This window comes from Pezoporus wallicus, unplaced genomic scaffold, assembly GCF_028554395.1.
Source record: "Pezoporus wallicus isolate ANWC-B61680 ecotype Strahan unplaced genomic scaffold, APGP_CSIRO_Pwel_v1 contig_9101, whole genome shotgun sequence".
In the NCBI taxonomy this organism is placed as follows: Eukaryota; Metazoa; Chordata; class Aves; order Psittaciformes; family Psittacidae; genus Pezoporus; species Pezoporus wallicus.
The window spans coordinates 81,757-99,489 of NW_026637394.1; the positions used below are offsets into that span (position 1 = coordinate 81,757).

The following is a 17,733-nucleotide window of genomic DNA, read 5'->3' on the forward strand; positions in this document are numbered from 1 at the left end:
CCCTGCAGATGCTATTCCTAGGAAAATGGGGAGGAAATCCCAAAGGATCTGACCCAGAGAGGATTTGTGTTAAGGCATTAACTTAGCTCCTTTGGCTGATGTGCTCTTCGTGGTCCGGTCACTACTAGGAGCAGTTTTAACGTCAGGATGAGGGACGAAGCCATCCCCAAGCTCCCAGTGCTCCCCACTGGGGACTTAAGGCCCAGCGAGGAGAAGCCCATCCTTGTGTCCGTACCAACGGGACTTGGGAAAGGAGCAGCAGTGAAACGTGGAGCTGCAGGCACTGCGATGACGGGAGCAGCCCCCCTCTTGGGGAGGAGGACGAGGGAATGAGGAGGGATACAACCCTCTGTTGGGGGGAATTCCAGAGGGAACCCCTCTGCCTTTCCGGGACACCGCTGTGACGGGGAGCACACGGAGTGGGGCGAGGAAGGCCCCGTGAGTAACCCCATCGCTCGTAGCTTACAACCACATGCTTTACGACATAACTACACCAGGCAGAGCCGCTGATGGGAGACATCCGTGAGGACAAAGGCCTCCCACGCTGTACTTTAGCAGCCTGCCATTTTGGCTCACGGCTGGGCAGAGGTCAAACCCACCCTTCCTTCCTGCCTTGCCTCCTTTTCCTCCCTTTCTCTCCAGAAAGAGGGCTCTCCCGTTCCCTTTGCCTCTGTGGGGCAGGCGCCAGGCCCAAAGATACCCGCACGGAGCTTGGAACCGGAGGAGCTTTAAGGTCCCCTCCAACCCACAGCACCGCATGGGTCCGTGTGTGACTGGCGGAGCTTGCTGAGCAGGAGGTGTGGGGGCCAGGGGAGGCCACAGCTCAGCCCCCCCATAGCAGGGCCGCTCTCTGGGCGCGCCAAGGGCTTTGTGTCGGGGGGCGCTGGCACCGGCTCCGTCCCGTGCCGCTGCCTCCACGTGGCTTCGCCGACGCAAGCGCCGCAGGGATCAATGGGGGCCCTGGAGAGGCGTAAACGGGGCTGAGAGCAGCGGCAGCGCGGGCTGGCGGCGGGGGGAGCACCGTGCGCTGCGACCGGGGCACGGGCACCGGGACCCCTCGGCCGCGGCCGCACCACGGCTGCCGGGCCGAGCCGGGTAGAACCGAGCCCAGCCGATCGGAGGCGATCGGATCCGAACCGAGCCCAGCCGATCGGAGCCGAGCCGAACCGAGCCGGGCTGGGCCAATCGGATCCGAGCCGGGCCGAACCGAGCCGGGCTGGGCCAATCGGATTCGAACCGAGCCCAGCCGATCGGAGCCGGGCCGATCGGAGCCGAACCGAGCAGGGCTGGGCTGGGCCAATCGGATCCGAACCGATCGGAGCCGAGCCGGGCTGGGCCAATCGGATCCGAACCGAGCCCAGCCGATCGGAGCCGGGCCGATCGGAGCCGAACAGAGCAGGGCTGGGCTGGGCCAATCGGATCCGAACCGATCGGAGCCGAGCCGGGCTGGGCCAATCGGATCCGAACCGAGCCCAGCCGATCGGAGCCGAGCCGAGCTGGGCCAATCGGATCCGAGCCGAGCCCAGCCGATCGCGGCCGATAAGAGCCGATCTCCCCCCGCCTCCCCTCCCCTCCCCACAGCGCCCCCAGGCCCGGCGGTGCCCGCGCGGGGCGGGGCGGGCCCTGAGGCGGCGCCGCCCCCCCGCTTTGTGCCGTGCTCGCGCTGCCGGTGCCTCCCGCGCCCCAGCCCGCTCCGGCCGCCGCCGCCGCCGCCTCAGGGCCCGCCGGGAGCGCGCGTTCCCGTGGCCGCGCTGCGCCTCGGCCGCTGCCGGCGGGAGCGCGGGCGGGCCCCAGCGCCGCCCCTGAGCGGCGGCCCCGGGCAGCGCCGCCCCCGGCCGCAGCCTTCTTCCCCCCCCCCCCCCCCCCCCCCCCCGCGGGCCAGCAGGCAGCGGCGGCGGCAGGAGGAGGAGGAGAAGAAGGAGGAGGCGGTGGCGGGCGGCGCACCTGGGCCGGGCCGGCCCCGCGGAGCCCCCGGTGGGGAGCGGCTCCATGGCGACCGCGGCGGTGGAACCGGTCTACGGGCTCTCGGAGGACGAGGTGAGGCGCGGCGGGGGCGCGCTCGTGTCCCTTCGTGTTTGTTTGTGTGCGGTTTTGTGCGTTCGTGTGCGCTCGTGTGCGCTCGTGTGCGCTCGTGTGTGTTCGTGTGTGTTCGTGTGCGCTCGTGTGTGTTCGTGTGCGCTCGTGTGCGTTCGTGTGCGCTCGTGTGCGTTCGTGTGCCCTCGTGTGTGTTCGTGTGCGTTCGTGTGCCCTCGTGTGTGTTCGTGTGTGTTCGTGCACGCACGTGACGCGCCCGGGAGCAGCGCCGGGCCGGGCCCGCCCGCGCTCGCCGCCGCCGCCATGGCGGGGTTGGGGTCCGCGGTTCTCCCCCCCCCCCCCCCCCTTCCCTCCCGGTGCGGGCGAAGGTCGAGGGTCGGTCCGGGCCCTGCTCGCCCCGCCCCGGCCCGTGCCCGGCCGCAGCCGCGGGCGGGGGGAGCCGCTGGCCCCGCAGGTGCGGGGCGCGGTGCCCGGGGCCTGCGCCGGTCTCCGTTCAGGTCCGTTGGATGCCGTTGCCCGGCGGGGGCATGGCCGTGCGGGGCAGAGCCCCGCGGGAGGCCCGGGCTTTGTTTCGGGCTGCGCTTTGCGTGTGTTCGCTGTTAGCATCAGGTTGTGGTCACGAATCCCAGTGGGAGATGGCGGGGGTAAGGACGCAGGCTTCCTGTGGGATCCGCGGTCAGGATGGGGAGCAGCAGATCCTAGCCCAGAGGACGGTGGAAGCTGCCAGACGATCTGATTGCCTGTTGTGTTTGAGCAGCGCCGAATGTGGCTGTGCCATCGAATTCCTATTGGGAAGGAGGTTCTCTGCTTGGAGTGGGTGTTTTCCTGCGGGGGGGGGGGGGGGGGCGGTGTTCGTTCTGCTTCTGTTGGTTTCTGAGAGCTGCTTTAAGGGAGGGGAGAGGAGAGGAGAATCCGTGAAGCCTTCCCTCCCTGCTTGTTCCCTGCCTGGCGGCTCGCTCTGGCCAGCTTCCATGGGCAGGAATGCTGCAGGTAGCCTGGGAATGCTGCCCGGGGCTGAAGGAGCAGCAGGTCCTGTGCTATGGCCCAGCGCTGGGGCACCCACCCTGGGAGCTGTGGCTGTCCCTCGGGGGGGGGGGGGGGGGGGGGGGGGGGGGTGCTGCTGGCTCTGAGTGTGCTCCCGGGTATCTTTTGTCCCTGCCTCCTTCCTCAGCATCTGCTGCTGCCCGCACGGAATGTTAAGGAGCCGGCAGGGCTGCAGAGCAGGGAGCTGGTGTCTCCACCGTGGTTCCATGGCGTGAATGCAGCCATGAGCACCCTTCCCCTGAGGAGCAATGGGGGGGGGGTGTCCTTGTTCTCCCTGTAGCTCCCCGGGGGTGCTGGAAGCATCCCGGAGCGGAGCAGAGCCAGCTACAGACGCAGCAGGAAGAGGGTGGAAGGGAGGGGAAAGAGGAGGGCAGGGTGTGGGGAAGCGCAGGGGTGGCACCGGCGCTGTTGTTTCAGTACAGCAACACCCTGAAACCGCTGTTGAAAGGTGCAGCGAAGGAGGGGAGTCCCTGGGGAAGGTGTTCAAGGGGGACACGAAGAGCAAGGCAGGTCCACTGCACCCCAGTGGAGCTCGGTATTCCCAAGGGACACCTTCAGTGGGGACGTGTGCCCTGCTGTGGGGTGATGGGCGCCGTGGGCCTTCCTGACCCAGCCGTGCGTTGACTGCTGCCAGTTACAGCAGGCAGGTCCTCCAGAGCCTTCACGTGGTGCCGGGGTCCCCATCCTTGAGGATGGGTAGCGTTGGACGCGTGGGATGTGGTGGGAGCAGATCCTGAGGTCATTTTTAGCCTGGGATGCAGCTCTCCTTGACATCAGTGGGGGATTCTTGGGAATGCAAGGTGGAAGATTCCCTTCCTGTGCCTTTGGAAGATGCTTTCCAGCCTGGAAGCTGGAGCACAGCTCTGGCTGCGGAAGAGCTCTCTCCAGTTCCAGTTCTCTTTCTGAGCTCCATTCACCTGCCAGGCCTTGCACTTGGATCCCCTGGAATTCCCAGCTTCCTCCCGAGTCGTGCTTCCATTCAGTCGAGCTATCCCGAAGGAGCAGGAGGGAGGGTTGCACCTGCCTTCAAAGAGGGAGCTCTGCAGGCCCTCCCTGCAGCTTAACCTCCATTGGCAGCCTCGCTCCTGCGTGCGTTGGAGATGGGAGGTGAATCCTGGAGGATCCCATCCCTCAGCCTCCGGCTTTGGGGCACCAGCAGGGCAAGGGGGAGCGGCTTTCACGTGCCACAGGGGATACAAGGACCTGGGGCTTCCCATCCCGGGCAGGGCTTGGAGCAGCGGGCTCCAGTGGAAGCAGTTCCCCAGGGATTCCTCGCTCCTGGACGTTGTCTCCTCCTCAGGACCCGGCGCTCACGTTCCCGAGCTCTCCCGCGTGCCTTTGGGTGCGTCCAGGCCCAGTTATCCCTGTGCTTCCTGGTTAACTGGGACTGGGGCTCCGGGAGCTCCTCCTGCCCGGCCGGCGCAGCCATAGCGCCGGCTCTGCGTGCTTGGGAAGCAGGGAGAGGGGAAGTGATGGGTGGCATCGCCTCGCGGGGCAGAGCCAGGCGCTTCTGCTGCGGTGCTGCGATGGCAAGCCATGGGAGTTCCGCGTTTGGAGTGCGCTGGCTTCCAGGGGTAGCACGGGAGCCTGGGAATGGGGCTCAGAAGGTGGAACCGGGGGAGCTTTAAGGTTCCTTCAACCCAGGGCCGTGATCCGACAGCGTTTCGGCCGCTCAGCGTTCCCAGGATCCGTATTACGGGCTGGCCGTTGGAGGGCACTGTGTGCTGGTGAATGCAAGCTCCGGGTTAGCCTGCTTCTGCGGGGATGCCGTTTTCCTGGGAAGGAGGCGTGGAACGAGCCCCGCATCCGCTGAGCAGAGCCCTTGTGCGGCTGCAGTCGCCTCCGTGCCGGCTTCCCCGGGGAATTGCGTGCCCGGGCTTTGTTTTGCAAACAGGAGCGGGCGGGAGGGGAACGCCGAATGAGCTCAGCTGGGAAGGCCGGAGGAGGGCTGCTCGCAAGGGACGCGGCGCCGGGCCGGGGGGGATGGCTTTAAGCTGCTAGAGTGGAGGCTGAGGTGCAGAGCCCCGATCCCAGAGGAGTAGCTGGGGTTGGGACCGCTTGTTTGATTCAGCCCCGAGCTGGAATCCTCTGGGCTGTGAACAGCAGGAGGCATGGAGCAGCCGTCCCCTTCAGAGGCGTTGGCCTGCTCACGCCTGCGGAGTTCCGACCTCCTGGGATCCCCTCGGTTGAAGGATCCCATAGGGCCCCCATGCACGAGCCCAGGTCGCTCCAGGCCACATCCCAGCTGGTGGCTGCGCGTCCAGGGCTATTTGTGCTTACCCACAGCTTCCGCCGTGCCATCCCTGGCCCTTCAGCCCTGCGTGCGGGCAGGACGCTGCGGGTTTGTCTCCCCTTTCTAGGACCTGGGCACCTTGCGTTACCGGGGGAAGTCTCCGGAGCTCCCAGCAGGACGGGAGGAGCTGCTCCGGGCCTCGGTGTGGGGCAGGGCTTGGTGTTCGAAGGCAGGCGGCTCTAGGGGAGGTGTTCCCACTGGAACTGGCTGAGTCCCTGCGGGAAGGTCCAGGGCCTTCCCACCCATCAGTGAGCAGCTCGGAGGCTGGAGGGTTGTCCTGGGCTTGCTGAGCCTGGAGCGGGGCTGGAGCTGCTGCTTGTGACTGATCCTAAAGGGGTTCTTCTTCCTGAGCAGTCTTCCAGTCGTCTGGAATGATGTGGATTCAGTGAAGGGAAGCAGGGAAGAGTTTTCTGCCCGCACTGAATGGGTTTTAGGAGGGAAGGCCAGGATGGCCGCATCCCACCTTGATGCTGGGAGGAGATTGCATCCATCAGCACTGAGGTATCGAAGCCTTCCCGTCGGTGGGAATGCCGCAGGAGGCCCGCGTGCCAGGGAAGCTGGGATGGAGGCACCATTAAGTACAATTGCCTCTTGGCATTCGAGGAATGACTCGGGAATACTGCTCGGGAGAGGTTTCCTTGTGCTTCAGCTCAGCCTTTAGCGCCGCTGGGCAGTAGAGCGGCTTCCTTGGGGGTGAGCAGAGTGGAAGAAGGCAAAGTCATTCCCAAAGGTGGGAAGCTTCAGTGGTTAACGTTCATTGGGCCCCCTTTACTCCACCTTTGAGCCTACCCGTCGCACTGGGAGGGGATCCCTCCCCATCGCTTGGCTGGGAATGGTTCATCCCCGAGGCTGGAATCCTTTGGGATGGGAGCTTAGGGTCAGGGCTGCCTCCGGAGGTGCTGCTGAGGAGCTCATCCGGAGCCGCACCTGCTGGAGACAGGAGGCTGCGGCAGTGCCCGAGCAGTGTGGTGGCCCTGGAGGGCTGGAACTGCGGCAGGACCATGGATTCTTAACGGTCCCTGGGAGGTCTGGCGTCGCTTCTGGCTGGGTAACGGGGTGATTCACGCACCAGAGCGCGGGGAACGTGGAGCCGCGCATCCAGCTTCACGGTGGCCTGGTTTTGCTGGTGCGTCTGCACAGGGACGGTCCGTGGACAGCAGGGGAAAGCCCCGACGGTACGTCAGGTCAGGAATGCTGCTCCCGCCGCAAGGCTCCGGGGGTGCTCGTGGTCCACAGGCACTGCAGCTCCGACGAGGGATGGATTGCGGTTACATAAAGATGCTCCCGGCAGCAGCTGACACGCCGTTGGCAGCCGGGGGAAGAGGAGGCTCCGTAAAGGGAGCCCTTTAGAGCAGCTCCGGTGCCGAAAGGGGCTGCGGGAGACCTGGAGAGGGGCTTTGGCCAAGGGCCCGTGGGGTTTGGGCTTTGGCTTTGGCCACGTAAGAGTCCCTTTATGGTCCCAGCCCTGGGCACGTGCGCCAGGATCTCCTCGACAAAGCTTTGTTCCTGTGCTCAGCAGCCACACAGAAGATGCTTTCCCTGCTGCCAGGCAGGATTAAACCCTTCCCTCGGCTTCTCCGGAGGGAGGCAGGTGGAGTTTGCCTTCAGGAAGAGCATCTCCTATAGGATCCCAGCCTGCTGGGCCTTGGAGGAGGCGGCTTCCCGTGGTGCTGGGGCTGCGGTGAGAGCTCCGGATGAAGGCGGTTGGGCCCCGCTGTCCTTCCCTCGTGCTTTGCCTGCCTGTGGGCAGTGTCCCAGAGGGAGATGTGGGCTGGTCCCTCGGAGCAGGTTAAAGCCATTGCCCTTGGCCTGGCCCTGCATCCCTTGCCCACGTTTCCCATCGCTCCTTCGGGCGCTGGAGCTGCTCTAAGCTCTCCCCTTGAGCTTCTCCTCACCCAGCACCCCAGGTCCTGCTCCTCGGGCTGCTCCATCCCATCCCATGTCCGGCGCACCGGGAGCTCTGTGTGCCTGCAGTCCATGGGTATCCGTGACCCGGGGCAGAGCCCTGTTGTCCCTCCCCTTCCAGGCTCTTTGCACCCAAAGCACTGCCTCCGAGCTCCCTGCTCCCTGCGGCATTCCCACCACCCTGGCAGTGGAAAGTTACCTGTGGGGCCTATCTGGGGCTGCCATCGGAGCGGCAGGGCAAGGCCATGGGGCTGCCCTCCCACCCCAGCCTTGGGCTTCCGCGTCCCGGGCTCCGTGTGCGGTGCTGTGCCCCCCGCAGCGTGGGTGCTGAACCCCTTCGTGCGGCTCTAAACCGGCCGGGGGGGTCCTGTCCTGGCGCCTGCGGAATTCCCGGTGGGAATGTGGAGTTAGAAGGCGGAGGTGTGAGTTGCAGGCCTGGGGTTGGAGCACAGCTCTTGTGGGTTGGGGGGTGTGGAGTGAGTGAGCTGCTGCTGCCGGGTTTAGGGGGGCCTTTGGGCGAGGCATGGAGCAAGGGGGAATGGCTTTAATCTCCAGAGGGGAGGTTGAGGTGGGATACCGGGAAGCTGGTCCCTGGGAGGGTGCTGGGGCACTGCAATGGGAGATGCCCCATCCCCGACAGTGTTCAAGGGGCTCGGAGCAAGCTGCTCGAGTGGAAGGTGTCCCTGTTGGAACCGGATGAGCTTCCAGGTCCCTTCATCCCAGAGCATCCCCTGGCTCTACGGTGCTCGTGCTTTGTCACCTCTCAGCCCCACTGCTGGCTCTCTGGGGAAGGAATCCCACGTTCCCCCATGAGAAACCCCTTTGGACCACGTGAAGGAATAGCAGCTCTTCCAGGGCGGATTTCTGTGTCGTTTCTGACCCTCCCCATCTCAACCCCCTCGGATGCAGGCACCAAACCCGTGGCCCCATTCCTGCTACCTGGAGCGCAGGGCTGCAGGAGAAAGCTGGGGGGGAAAGGGAGTTGTTCCCTGACACGGCTCCAAGGAGCAGGCTCAGGTTACTGGAACTCAACCTCACCTCTTGCACTTATCGGGGTGGAACCGGCGCCGGTGACTGCAGAACCTGTTCCTGGGCTTGGGGGCTGCTTTGTGGAGCAGAAAGAAACGGGCTGGAGGGGGGGAAAAAGGGGGTGAAAGCAGCGTTTATGGTGTTAGAACGTGGGGGTCCGGTTGGTGTCCCTTACCGGGGTGTTGGTACCCTTAGCTCTGGTGTCCTTCACCCTGAGGGGAGCTGGATGCTCTTCACGGTCGGGTTCAGGCTGTACTTCAGCAGGTGAAGTGAGCGTCTCCTTCCAGGAGGTTTTCCTTCCAGCAGGAATGCTGTCTGAAGGCTGCGACTCGTCCTTCTGGTGCCCGCAATGAAGGAGAGAATGGATCTCAACCCCCTTTTCCTTCTCGTTGGCAGGAGGAGTCTCGTATCCTGAGGGTGAAGGTGGTGTCCGGCATTGACCTGGCCAAAAAGGACATCTTTGGGGCCAGGTAGGTGTTACCCATGGGCTCCTTCATGTACACAACCAGAGCAAGGATGCTCTGGAATGGCTCGGTCACAAAGGTGATGAGAGGCCCTGGACTTGCTTACGGGGACATTGTCTATGGGCAGCGGGTGGGCTCCAGGCCTGCCCTGTCCCTGCACCGCGAGCCCTTCTCCATCTGCCTTGGCTCCACAGGGCACTGAGGAGCAGCTCAAGCTTTGGCAGTGCCCAAAACGCCCCCCCCACCTCCCCCATGCAGGACCAGGCTGGGAGCCCTCTTGCTCCCGGGCGCATCCCAGGGCTGCATCCATAGTGAAAGCCCTCATTCCGCGTGCTGGAGCGGGCTCCCTGTGGGTCTTCCCTTGGTGCTGCTTCCCAACCCGTCATTAGCTCAATTAAAACCTTAATTGGGGGGGGGGGGGAATTGGCACCAGAGCAGTGAATTTGGCAGCAAACCCACGTGCAGAGCATGGGAACACAAAGGCTTTGGGTTTCGCTCCCCACGTTTGCTGCTGACCCTAAGCAGGGGAGGAAGCAGCTTGGATGGAGGTGGCAGCGTCCCAGGGCAGGCTGGAGGGGGGCTCGGAGCAAGCTGCCCTGGTGGGAGGTGTCCCTGTTGGACCTGGATGGGTTTTAAGGTCCCTCCAAGCCAGCTGGTTCCGTGATTCCATGACTTGGGTTGCTTTGTTCCCACTTGGGACCCAGGAAAGCTGCTGCTCTGCTGCCCTCGCCTTCCAGCCCAGGGAGTGAGTGCTCGTTGTGGCTGGAGGGTGAACAAAGCTGGAGTCGCGTTAGCAGGAAGCTGCACTTGTCATGACATCAAAGCATATTATGGGTTGCCTCCGGGGTTGTGGCTTTCACCTGCTCTTTCCCTGGAGCCTGCAAGGCGCAAATCCTCTCTGCTCCCATTGCCTGGCTCCCGCGGGCACCAGGGGCTGTTCTCAGTCCCAGCTGCGCTGCCTGGGGAGCAGGGCTGCTGGAAACGGGGCTCCCTGCTGGAATCCACGTGGATTCTGAGCCTGGCCATTGGCAGGGGCAGGAGGAGCGCAGGGGCCGGCGTCCCCGGCAGCAGTGTCCGTGTGTCCCCGGAGGTGGAGACCCCTCCAAGTGCCTGCATCCCGCGGAGCCTCGGGACGGGATGGCCGTGGCTCAAGTAGGAGAGAGGTCGGGTCCCTGCTGGGCTGCTTTGTGGCGTTGGGAACGGGAAGGTCGGGGCAGCGCCGCGCCTGCTCCGGCCCTCCTCCGTGTAGCTGCTCCCTTCACCCGGATCCCGTGTGCTTGGGATGCTTTGGGTGAGCGTCCCTGCAAACCCGGGATGTGTGAGGGGAAACCGGGCTTTTATTGCTGTGAGCCTGGCCGGGCGATCCCATAGGCTTTGGGGTGACCCCCCCCACCCCGTGGGTTCCTGTGGCCCCAGGTAGCTGGTGATGGATGGGGAATGTCAGCCCCGTTTGCGGGGAAGAGGGGAGGGGGTTGTGGCAGCAGAGCTGGGGGAAGGGAAGGAGCCCCCCTGGGAGCTGCCTCAGCTCCAGGCCGAGCTGTTCCCTGCTGCCCCGAAGGAGGGCTCTCTTTGGGGTGGCATCCGCAGCACTTTGCGCTTCAATGCGAGCTCCAGGGCAGTGGGAGCAGCCTCGGGCAGGTGTTGGGATGAGCAGGTATCCAGCCTGCGGGTAACAGCTTGGCTGGGGTGGATACGAGCCTGGGGAGCAGCGGTCGGGGCGGGCAGCAGAGGGCCCCAGAGGAGGGATGGCCGCACCTCCCACCCCGGCCTCCTTCGGCAGGGAAGCGCTGGGCTCCGGGCCGGGGCTCCCCCGGTCCCGAGGGATTCGTTGGGCTTTGCAATGGAGTCGCCACGGGGGGAGCTGGGGACGGGGCTGCGCCCGCAGGTACCCGGGTGCAGGGGCTCCCTAAGGGGGGGTGAGGAAGGAGGAAAAGCCGCGGCTTCCTGCCTGCTTTGCCCTGCCCTGGCTCCCGTGAAGCTGACCCAGGTGGGACGGGGGTGATGTGGGGGATGTGGGTGGTGCTGTGGGTGAAGATGTGGGGGATGCTGTGGGGCGTGATGTGGGTGATGCTGTGGGTGGTGTGGGTGACGCTGTGGGTGACGCTGTGGGTGATGTGGGTGACGCTGTGGGTGATGTGGGTGATGCTGTGGGTGGTGTGGGTGATGTGGGTGACGCTGTGGGTGGTTATGTGGGTGATGCTGTGGGTGATGTGGGTGATGCTGTGGGTGACTTGGGTGATGTGGGTGACGCTGTGGGTGATGTGGGTGACGCTGTGGGTGATGCTGTGGGTGACGCTGTGGGTGACGCTGTGGGTGACGCTGTGGGTGATGTGGGTGACGCTGTGGGTGATGTGGGTGATGCTGTGGGTGACTTGGGTGATGTGGGTGACGCTGTGGGTGATGTGGGTGACGCTGTGGGTGATGTGGGTGACGCTGTGGGTGATGTGGGTGATGCTGTGGGTGGTGTGGGTGATGCTGTGGGTGACTTGGGTGATGTGGGTGACGCTGTGGGTGATGCTGTGGGTGATGTGGGTGATGCTGTGGGTGACTTGGGTGATGTGGGTGACGCTGTGGGTGATGTGGGTGACGCTGTGGGTGATGCTGTGGGTGACTTGGGTGATGTGGGTGACGCTGTGGGTGATGTGGGTGATGCTGTGGGTGCCATCGCAGTGCAGCTCCCTGGGGTGCTGTGTCCCAGGCCCTAGACCGCCAGGGTGCTGCTGCTGTTGATGGGAAGAGGAGCAGCAAGGAGCAGGAGCCCTTCCGTGGGTGAACCCGGTTTATGTGGGGCAGGACAAAGGGCCCGGCTCCGAGGCGGTGCAGTACCGGGGCTGGGGTGGGTGTCTGGGTAAGCAAAGGGCAGGAATGGGGCGGAAAGGGACAACATGGGGTGTGTTCAAAGGAGCAGGCAAGGAGGAAGGGGCTGAGCCGCAGTGACCCCCGTGGCGTCCGGCCTGGGGCAGCCAGGCCTGTTCGGTGCCGGGAGCAGCGCAGGCCCCGGGGTGCTGAGGGCAGGGTGCGAGCCCTCCATGGGGGTTCTTTCCCCCCTCCAGCCCTGCGGGAGCCCAGCACCTCAGGCTTGAGGGCAGAGTGCAGGATTGCAGCCCTGGGATGCTCCCGTTGGCACCCTGACACCAGGTTTCCTTTGCTGCCTGCCCTATTGTCTGATCCTGTGGTGGGAGCCGTGGGGAATTCCTGCTCCGTTCCCAAACTGGGGCTGTGGACCAGCTGCGTTGGGTTGGCTTCGGGCTGGCTTTTAGGGCTTCGGGCACTGGGGGGAGTGGGAAACAGCGGGATGGAGGGAGCGATGCCCAGAGAGCCTCTGTCAGGGCGTTCCCTACACAGCAGCCTCCGGGAAGAGCGTTTGGAAGGAGCGAGCGGGACAATGGACTGCAAGGGAAGGGGTTTGGGGCTCCTGGGGTACAGCCGGAGCGAGGAGCTGCAGCGTTCCCTGCGGCTGATTCCTGCCTCTTTTCCCTCTTGCAGCAGCAGGAATCGGGAATTCCGCCAGGGAAAGCGGCTGTAGGGCTTGTTACTTGCAGCAGCGTGTTACTGCTCTTCACGCAGCTGTTTTCAAGCGTCCCATCCTAACCTTATTCAGTGGGACTGGGGGCTTTGTTTCCATCGTCGCTTTGGATCCGTACATCACTGGGATTCCTTAGTGCCGGGGGCTGGAGCTGGAGGAGCTCGAAGTCCCTTCCCACCCAAACCAGGCTGGGATTCCATGAGTCAGCTCCCTATAGCTCGGGAATAGAGGGAGGCACGTGCCTTAGGGGAGGGGGGCTGGCTTCAGCTTGGAGCAGCACTGGAATGAAGTGGGTTGAAGGGTGTTTTCTGTTTCAGTCCCCGTTCTGTTTCATTCCCAGGGGTTAAGGCAGGGCTTTTCTGGTGTCCTCCACCAGATCCCAGAGGGAAAGGGGGTTTCACGGCCGCCCCTCGTTGCGTTCACTGGTGGTTTATGACGTTGGTGCCTTGTAGGAGGCCAGTTCAAGGGGGTCACTCCTAGCAGTGGGCGTTGTACAATGACTCCTCGTGCCACTACAGGGAGGCTGAGTCCGTGCATCCCTTTCAGTGGACGCCCTCTTGGCCCCGGTGACCTTGCTCACACTGGGTGCCTTCTCCGTCCCCCATGCAGGAAGCCTTTGGAGCTTGCTTCCTCCTGGCTGTAAGCCCTTGGGCTCCTCGTGGCGTAACCGGGCTGTCCCGGGAGGTGGCTGGGGGTTAAGGGCCAGGCATAGCAGAGGCCGCCCAGCTTGGTCCTCTTGAGTCCCATTGGAAGTGCTTCCCCGGGACAGTAGCCTTGGGAACGCCGCAGGGCTGGCTCCTGTTCCCTGGCGTTGCACCTTAACCGCCGCCGTGTCTCTTGCAGCGACCCGTACGTGAAGCTCTCCCTGTACGTAGCAGATGAGAACAGGGAGCTCGCTCTCGTGCAGACTAAAACCATCAAGAAGGTAGGTGTGGAACTCCTTTTTATGTCCCCTCCCTTTGGGAACGGGAGGGGTCAGCAGCATCCTATAACCTAACACCGCCCTCGCTGTCAGTATCGGGGCTCCAAGGGGTTTATAGAGGGGTTACCTTGTTCTGCTTCAGTTGAATGTACTGGCAGGGAGGAAGGGGTTGAGGCCTCACGGAAGTGCCTTCCAGAAGGCCGAAGGAGCTGCACTTTCCCCTTTTCCTCTCCTTTTGCATCGCTGGCACAGCTCTCCGATGGCTGTCCTGCTGTCCATCCGCATGGAGTGCTTCCTTGCAGCCAAAGGCATTGAACGGCAGTATCGGGGAACTGAGTCGCTTTAAAGCAGCATCCTGGGCACGAGGAGGAGTCCCCTGTGGCCACGTCGGGGTGCTCAGCTGACAGCCAAGGCTCTCCCTTGCTGCTCGAGCACCCCGGAGCCAGCGTGTGCTGTCAGCTCTGCCAGAGGATGAGGGAAGGATCTGGCACGCAGCCAGGGAGGACGTAGCAGAGTTGGGTTTAAACTGGCCCACGGCTGAATTGCCCCATTGCTCATCGGGGCTGTAATCTCTGTGCTTTATCAAGGTACCATTTCATGCCTCAGCTCCCTGCAGATTGCAGTCTGGCTGCAGGTTTAGGGCCGGTTGTTAATACCTTCCGCAGGAGAGAAGGAACAGGAAATCACCTTTCCTTTCCTTCTCTTTCCCGGTCCATTTACACTATAGGTACGTCCTCCTCGTCCTCCCCTTGCCCGGGGGTTTTCCCCCTTCACGTGGCTCCAGATGAGCCTTGAGAATGCAAAGTCTTCAGGTTTGCTTTGTGTCACTTCTCAGGGATGTGCCTTTTGCTCACAGAATCCTATTTATACTGAGCAGCTATTTTGGGCTCCGCTGACTCAAGTGGCCTCCTACATTTGGTTTACTCAGTAGAGAGTTTCTCCCTAACTTAATGGCAGTTCCCCCCCCCCCCCCCCCCCCCCCCAGGTCTTCATGCCACGCTCCTCTCTCCCTTTTCTCCCTAAGGAGTCAGCACTTGGAGCAGATCTAACGGCATCAGGGTATATAAACGTGTTGATTTCCCTTTGCAGACCCTGAATCCAAAATGGAATGAAGAATTTTACTTCCGAGTGAGTTGCCTTTTCCTTTACCATCATTAACCCGAGTCCTCGCTACTTAACCTGAAAGGTGCTCGTCCTGATGCCATTGCTCTGCTGGAAGCAGAAATCAGCATCAGGCTGAGCAGGAACGGGCCGTTCCTCTTACTTAGGGTTAACTCATCTGCCAAATGCCACATTCCCTTCACTGGGCAATGTGGTTTTAGCAGAGCATGGTTTGCTGGGCCTTGGAAATGTTAATGCCACGGCAAATAACGAGGGGTCGTTCCAGAGCTCTGTGGAATTAGCATGGCAGGAACTAATAAAACCCAAATGGAGAGAGGGGGGGGACGGGAAAAGCCGTTCCTCTTGGCCTTTTACGTGCTCAAAAGGTCAAAATGGGCCCTTTTGGAGCTTCTCTCTACTCTTGCTTCAAGTGAAACCCCTGTTTAGAACATCCTGACCCTGTTTCTGTGTCCCCCCAGGTGAACCCAACCAACCATCGGCTCCTGTTCGAGGTGTTTGATGAGAACAGGCTGGTGAGTGCTTGTCCTGCATGGATCTGGTGAGAGCAGCACATCGAAAAGTGGCTTTGGGGCAGTGAGGGAAGAAGTGCAGGTGGAGGCATGAAAAGGCTCTGCTTGGGGCCTGGCAGGCATGAACCAACGTTAACCCATCCGTTCTGAGGTGGAAACCTCATCATGTTGGTCCTGGGGCTTCACTCCAAGCAAGTCCCAACCTTTGGTCCCTTAGGAAGCAGCTCCCTCAGTGTCTCCTGGTCCCTTCTGCATCCCTTTTTCGGGGTGTGCTGGCCAGAGCTGCTCCTTGGACTCACGGGGGGAGGTTTAAGGTGATGACAGCGCTCTCTGTTAGCGGTTTCGGCTCTCTGCCATGCACACCGGTGGTGGTTTCAGCCTGGAACTTCATTGGGTGGTGCAGGAGCTCTTGTAGGGAGCTCTACCAACATCTTCCTGCTTCTTGCTTGTGCTGTGCTTCACTACGTAAGGTTTGCACACAGGCACACGCGGAGTGAGTAGCGCTGGCAGGTTATGTATGCCCCGTGCTGGTGGCTGGCTCTGCAGTACTTGGTGTGGGTTTCAGCACAAGAGCTTTGGTTCTTCTTCCCGTTCCCAAAGAAGCAAGGCACTCGCAGCCTTTGCCATCCGTCTGCATGGTCAGATAGGGAATACGTGATGCCAGAGGGTCTGTGTCCTTGGATTTGTCTGGGAAATAAGGAGAAACTAACTCGCAGCGCCTGTGCTTCTGGAAGGGAGCGCCCCAGCGCTGGTGCTGTGGGGCAGCCAGTCGTGCTTCTCCTCTTGCTGGCCCATAATCCACCTCACACAATAGGGAATTGTGCTGGCTCTTGGCAGCTCCGCGGAGCTTTGGGCTCCCAGTCCTCTGCTGGCGTTGGAAAAGCACCTGCTTCCAAAGGGAGCCTGCAACGAGCCTCCACCTTAAAGCCTCGGAGCCGCTGGGGAGCGTGACTGCCGTGAAGCCCCCTCGGAGCACCGAGTCTGCTCATGCCGGCCGTCGCAGCCCTGCTTCCAGCCCTCAATTCCCCCCTGGAGCCAGGCCAGGAGCGGGCAGGGCTTCCTGCGCGGTGTTAAAGAGCAACGAGGGCAGCAGCCGTCCCTGCCTTGCCTGGAGGAACCTGGAGCAGCCCCTTCTTCCCCCGGCCTCTTCCGCCCTGCTGCTGGGGTGAGGAAGCTTTGCCGGGCATCCCAGCGCGCTCCGTGCTGGAATTCTGCAGGATTCGAGGCTGCTGGAGCCCGCGGGGGAGCTGTGGCTGAGTCGCGTCGGGAGCGCAGCGCACGCTGGAAGCGGAGCCCTGCTCTCCTCATCCCAAAGCACGGAGCTCGGAGGGACTTCTCCTCGTCCGCATGGAAAGGCTCAAGTTCAGCATGGAACCCAAGGGCTTTGGGTGTCGCTGAGCCCCAGGGAAGGAGGGGCGGGGGCTTGGGTTTGCCAGCAGCTGCTTCCCTGATGGAAAAGCAGCAGCTGGGAAGGGGCCGGCCTCATCCCGAGCGAAGCAGGGAAAACAAACCCCCCCCAGCAGCTTAGCTGGGCGCGGGGCACGCAGCCCCACGTGACAGCCCCCGTCCTACCCCGTGGGCCGCGCCGCACGGGCGCTCTGCCCCCCGGTCGTGCCTGGAATGCCGCCGGGGCTATGCGTGCTATCCGGCGCTCGCGGGGCCGCAGTGCTCCGGGGGCAAGCGGCCGGGCAGATGGGCCCCTCGCTTCTCGCCTTGCCGTGTAGCCGGGGCCCCCGCCCGCGAGGGCACCGAGCATGGCCCAGCGCCTCCGCTTGCACTTCGCCTCGGCCCGCAGCAGCACGGCCCCCGAGGCGGAGGCGCTGGCCCCGGAGACGGGAGCGGATCCCTTCATGGCATCGCGGAGGAGCATCCCGCGGCTCCCGGGCACCGCCACGCCGCCCACCCGCAGCTCCTCCGTGCGCATCTCCCTGCAGCGCGCGGCTGCCAGCGGCCCCGGGGAGTCTGCTCCGGGGTGTCCCGAGGAGGCGCTTCCCTGCAAAGCCCCTGCGAGAAGCCGCCCTTCTTCTCCGGAGGATTCCCCTCCCCGGCTGCTGGAGGCCGTGGGGCGAGGGATTAACGGAAGCCTTTGCTGTCCTCGCCGGGGGTTCCAGCCTCTTCCTCGCGAGCAGCAGGGCGAGGATGCTTCGGCTCTAGCCGTCGGCGGTGTGAGGATCCGGCATCGGGCTTCCGGCGCGGATGTGCCTCGGGTCACCCTGCTCCCCTTCGCTCCTGAGCCTGGAAGCGCCGTTCCCGAACGCCGGCGCTGGTCCCTGCAGCATGTGCCCGACGCGGGAGCGACGGCAGGGAAGCAGCTCTTTGTGCTCCAGCTGCAGCAGCCCCCCACGAGCGGGCCGGGAGGGGAGCACAGCTTTGGCTTTACCGGCACGAAAGGGGACAGGCTGGTGCGGTACCCGCGGATCCGGCTGGAGGGGAGCCCTGCCCACCCCATCCTGCCCGCGGAAGGGAAGCCTGGCGATGACGGCTCCGCTTCGGAAGCGCACGGGGACGGCCCTGCCGCCTCTCCCGGCCCGAAGGAGCGGCTTCCTCGGGGATGCCTCTTCAGGATCCGGCCGGAGCAGAAGCACTTCCGCATCCTTGTCAGCCGGGCTCCTGAGGAGCAGGAGCCTCCCGCCCCGGCCACCACCGCAGTAAGTACAAGGCGGAGTAGCGCGTGAGTAGAGAGGGGCGGCGGGCGCTCCGTGCTCAGTGCTGGAATGTTCTCCATTGCCCGGGAGCAAGGCAGGAATCCTCTCCGCTTCCAGCGTCCCGTAACGTCGCTCCCGTTCCTGCTTACGTCCAGTGGAGTATTTCGAGATCCTCATGTCACCCCCCCGGGGCTGGATTCAGGCTTACATCAGCTGGAAAGACTCTGGCAACTCGGATGG

At 63.5% G+C, this 17,733-nt stretch overlaps 1 protein-coding gene across 6 annotated transcripts in view; it reads left to right on the top strand.

Moving 5' to 3' along the window:
* Nucleotides 1-1,923: 1,923 nt before the first annotated feature.
* NEDD4L (NEDD4 like E3 ubiquitin protein ligase) overlaps nt 1,924-17,733 on the top strand; it is a 40,602-nt gene continuing 24,792 nt past the window's right edge. For 5 of the 6 annotated variants that reach the window (XM_057405310.1, XM_057405311.1, XM_057405312.1 and 2 more), the window contains exons 1-5: nt 1,924-2,037; nt 8,702-8,775; nt 13,139-13,220; nt 14,307-14,345; nt 14,798-14,851. In XM_057405310.1, coding sequence (XP_057261293.1) covers nt 1,990-2,037; nt 8,702-8,775; nt 13,139-13,220; nt 14,307-14,345; nt 14,798-14,851 — 297 coding nt within the window. In that variant the 5' untranslated portion in view covers nt 1,924-1,989. Of the gene's footprint in view, nt 2,043-8,701; nt 8,776-13,138; nt 13,221-14,306; nt 14,346-14,797; nt 14,852-17,733 lie in introns of all 6 variants that reach the window. The other variant, XM_057405315.1, reaches the window with a different exon arrangement.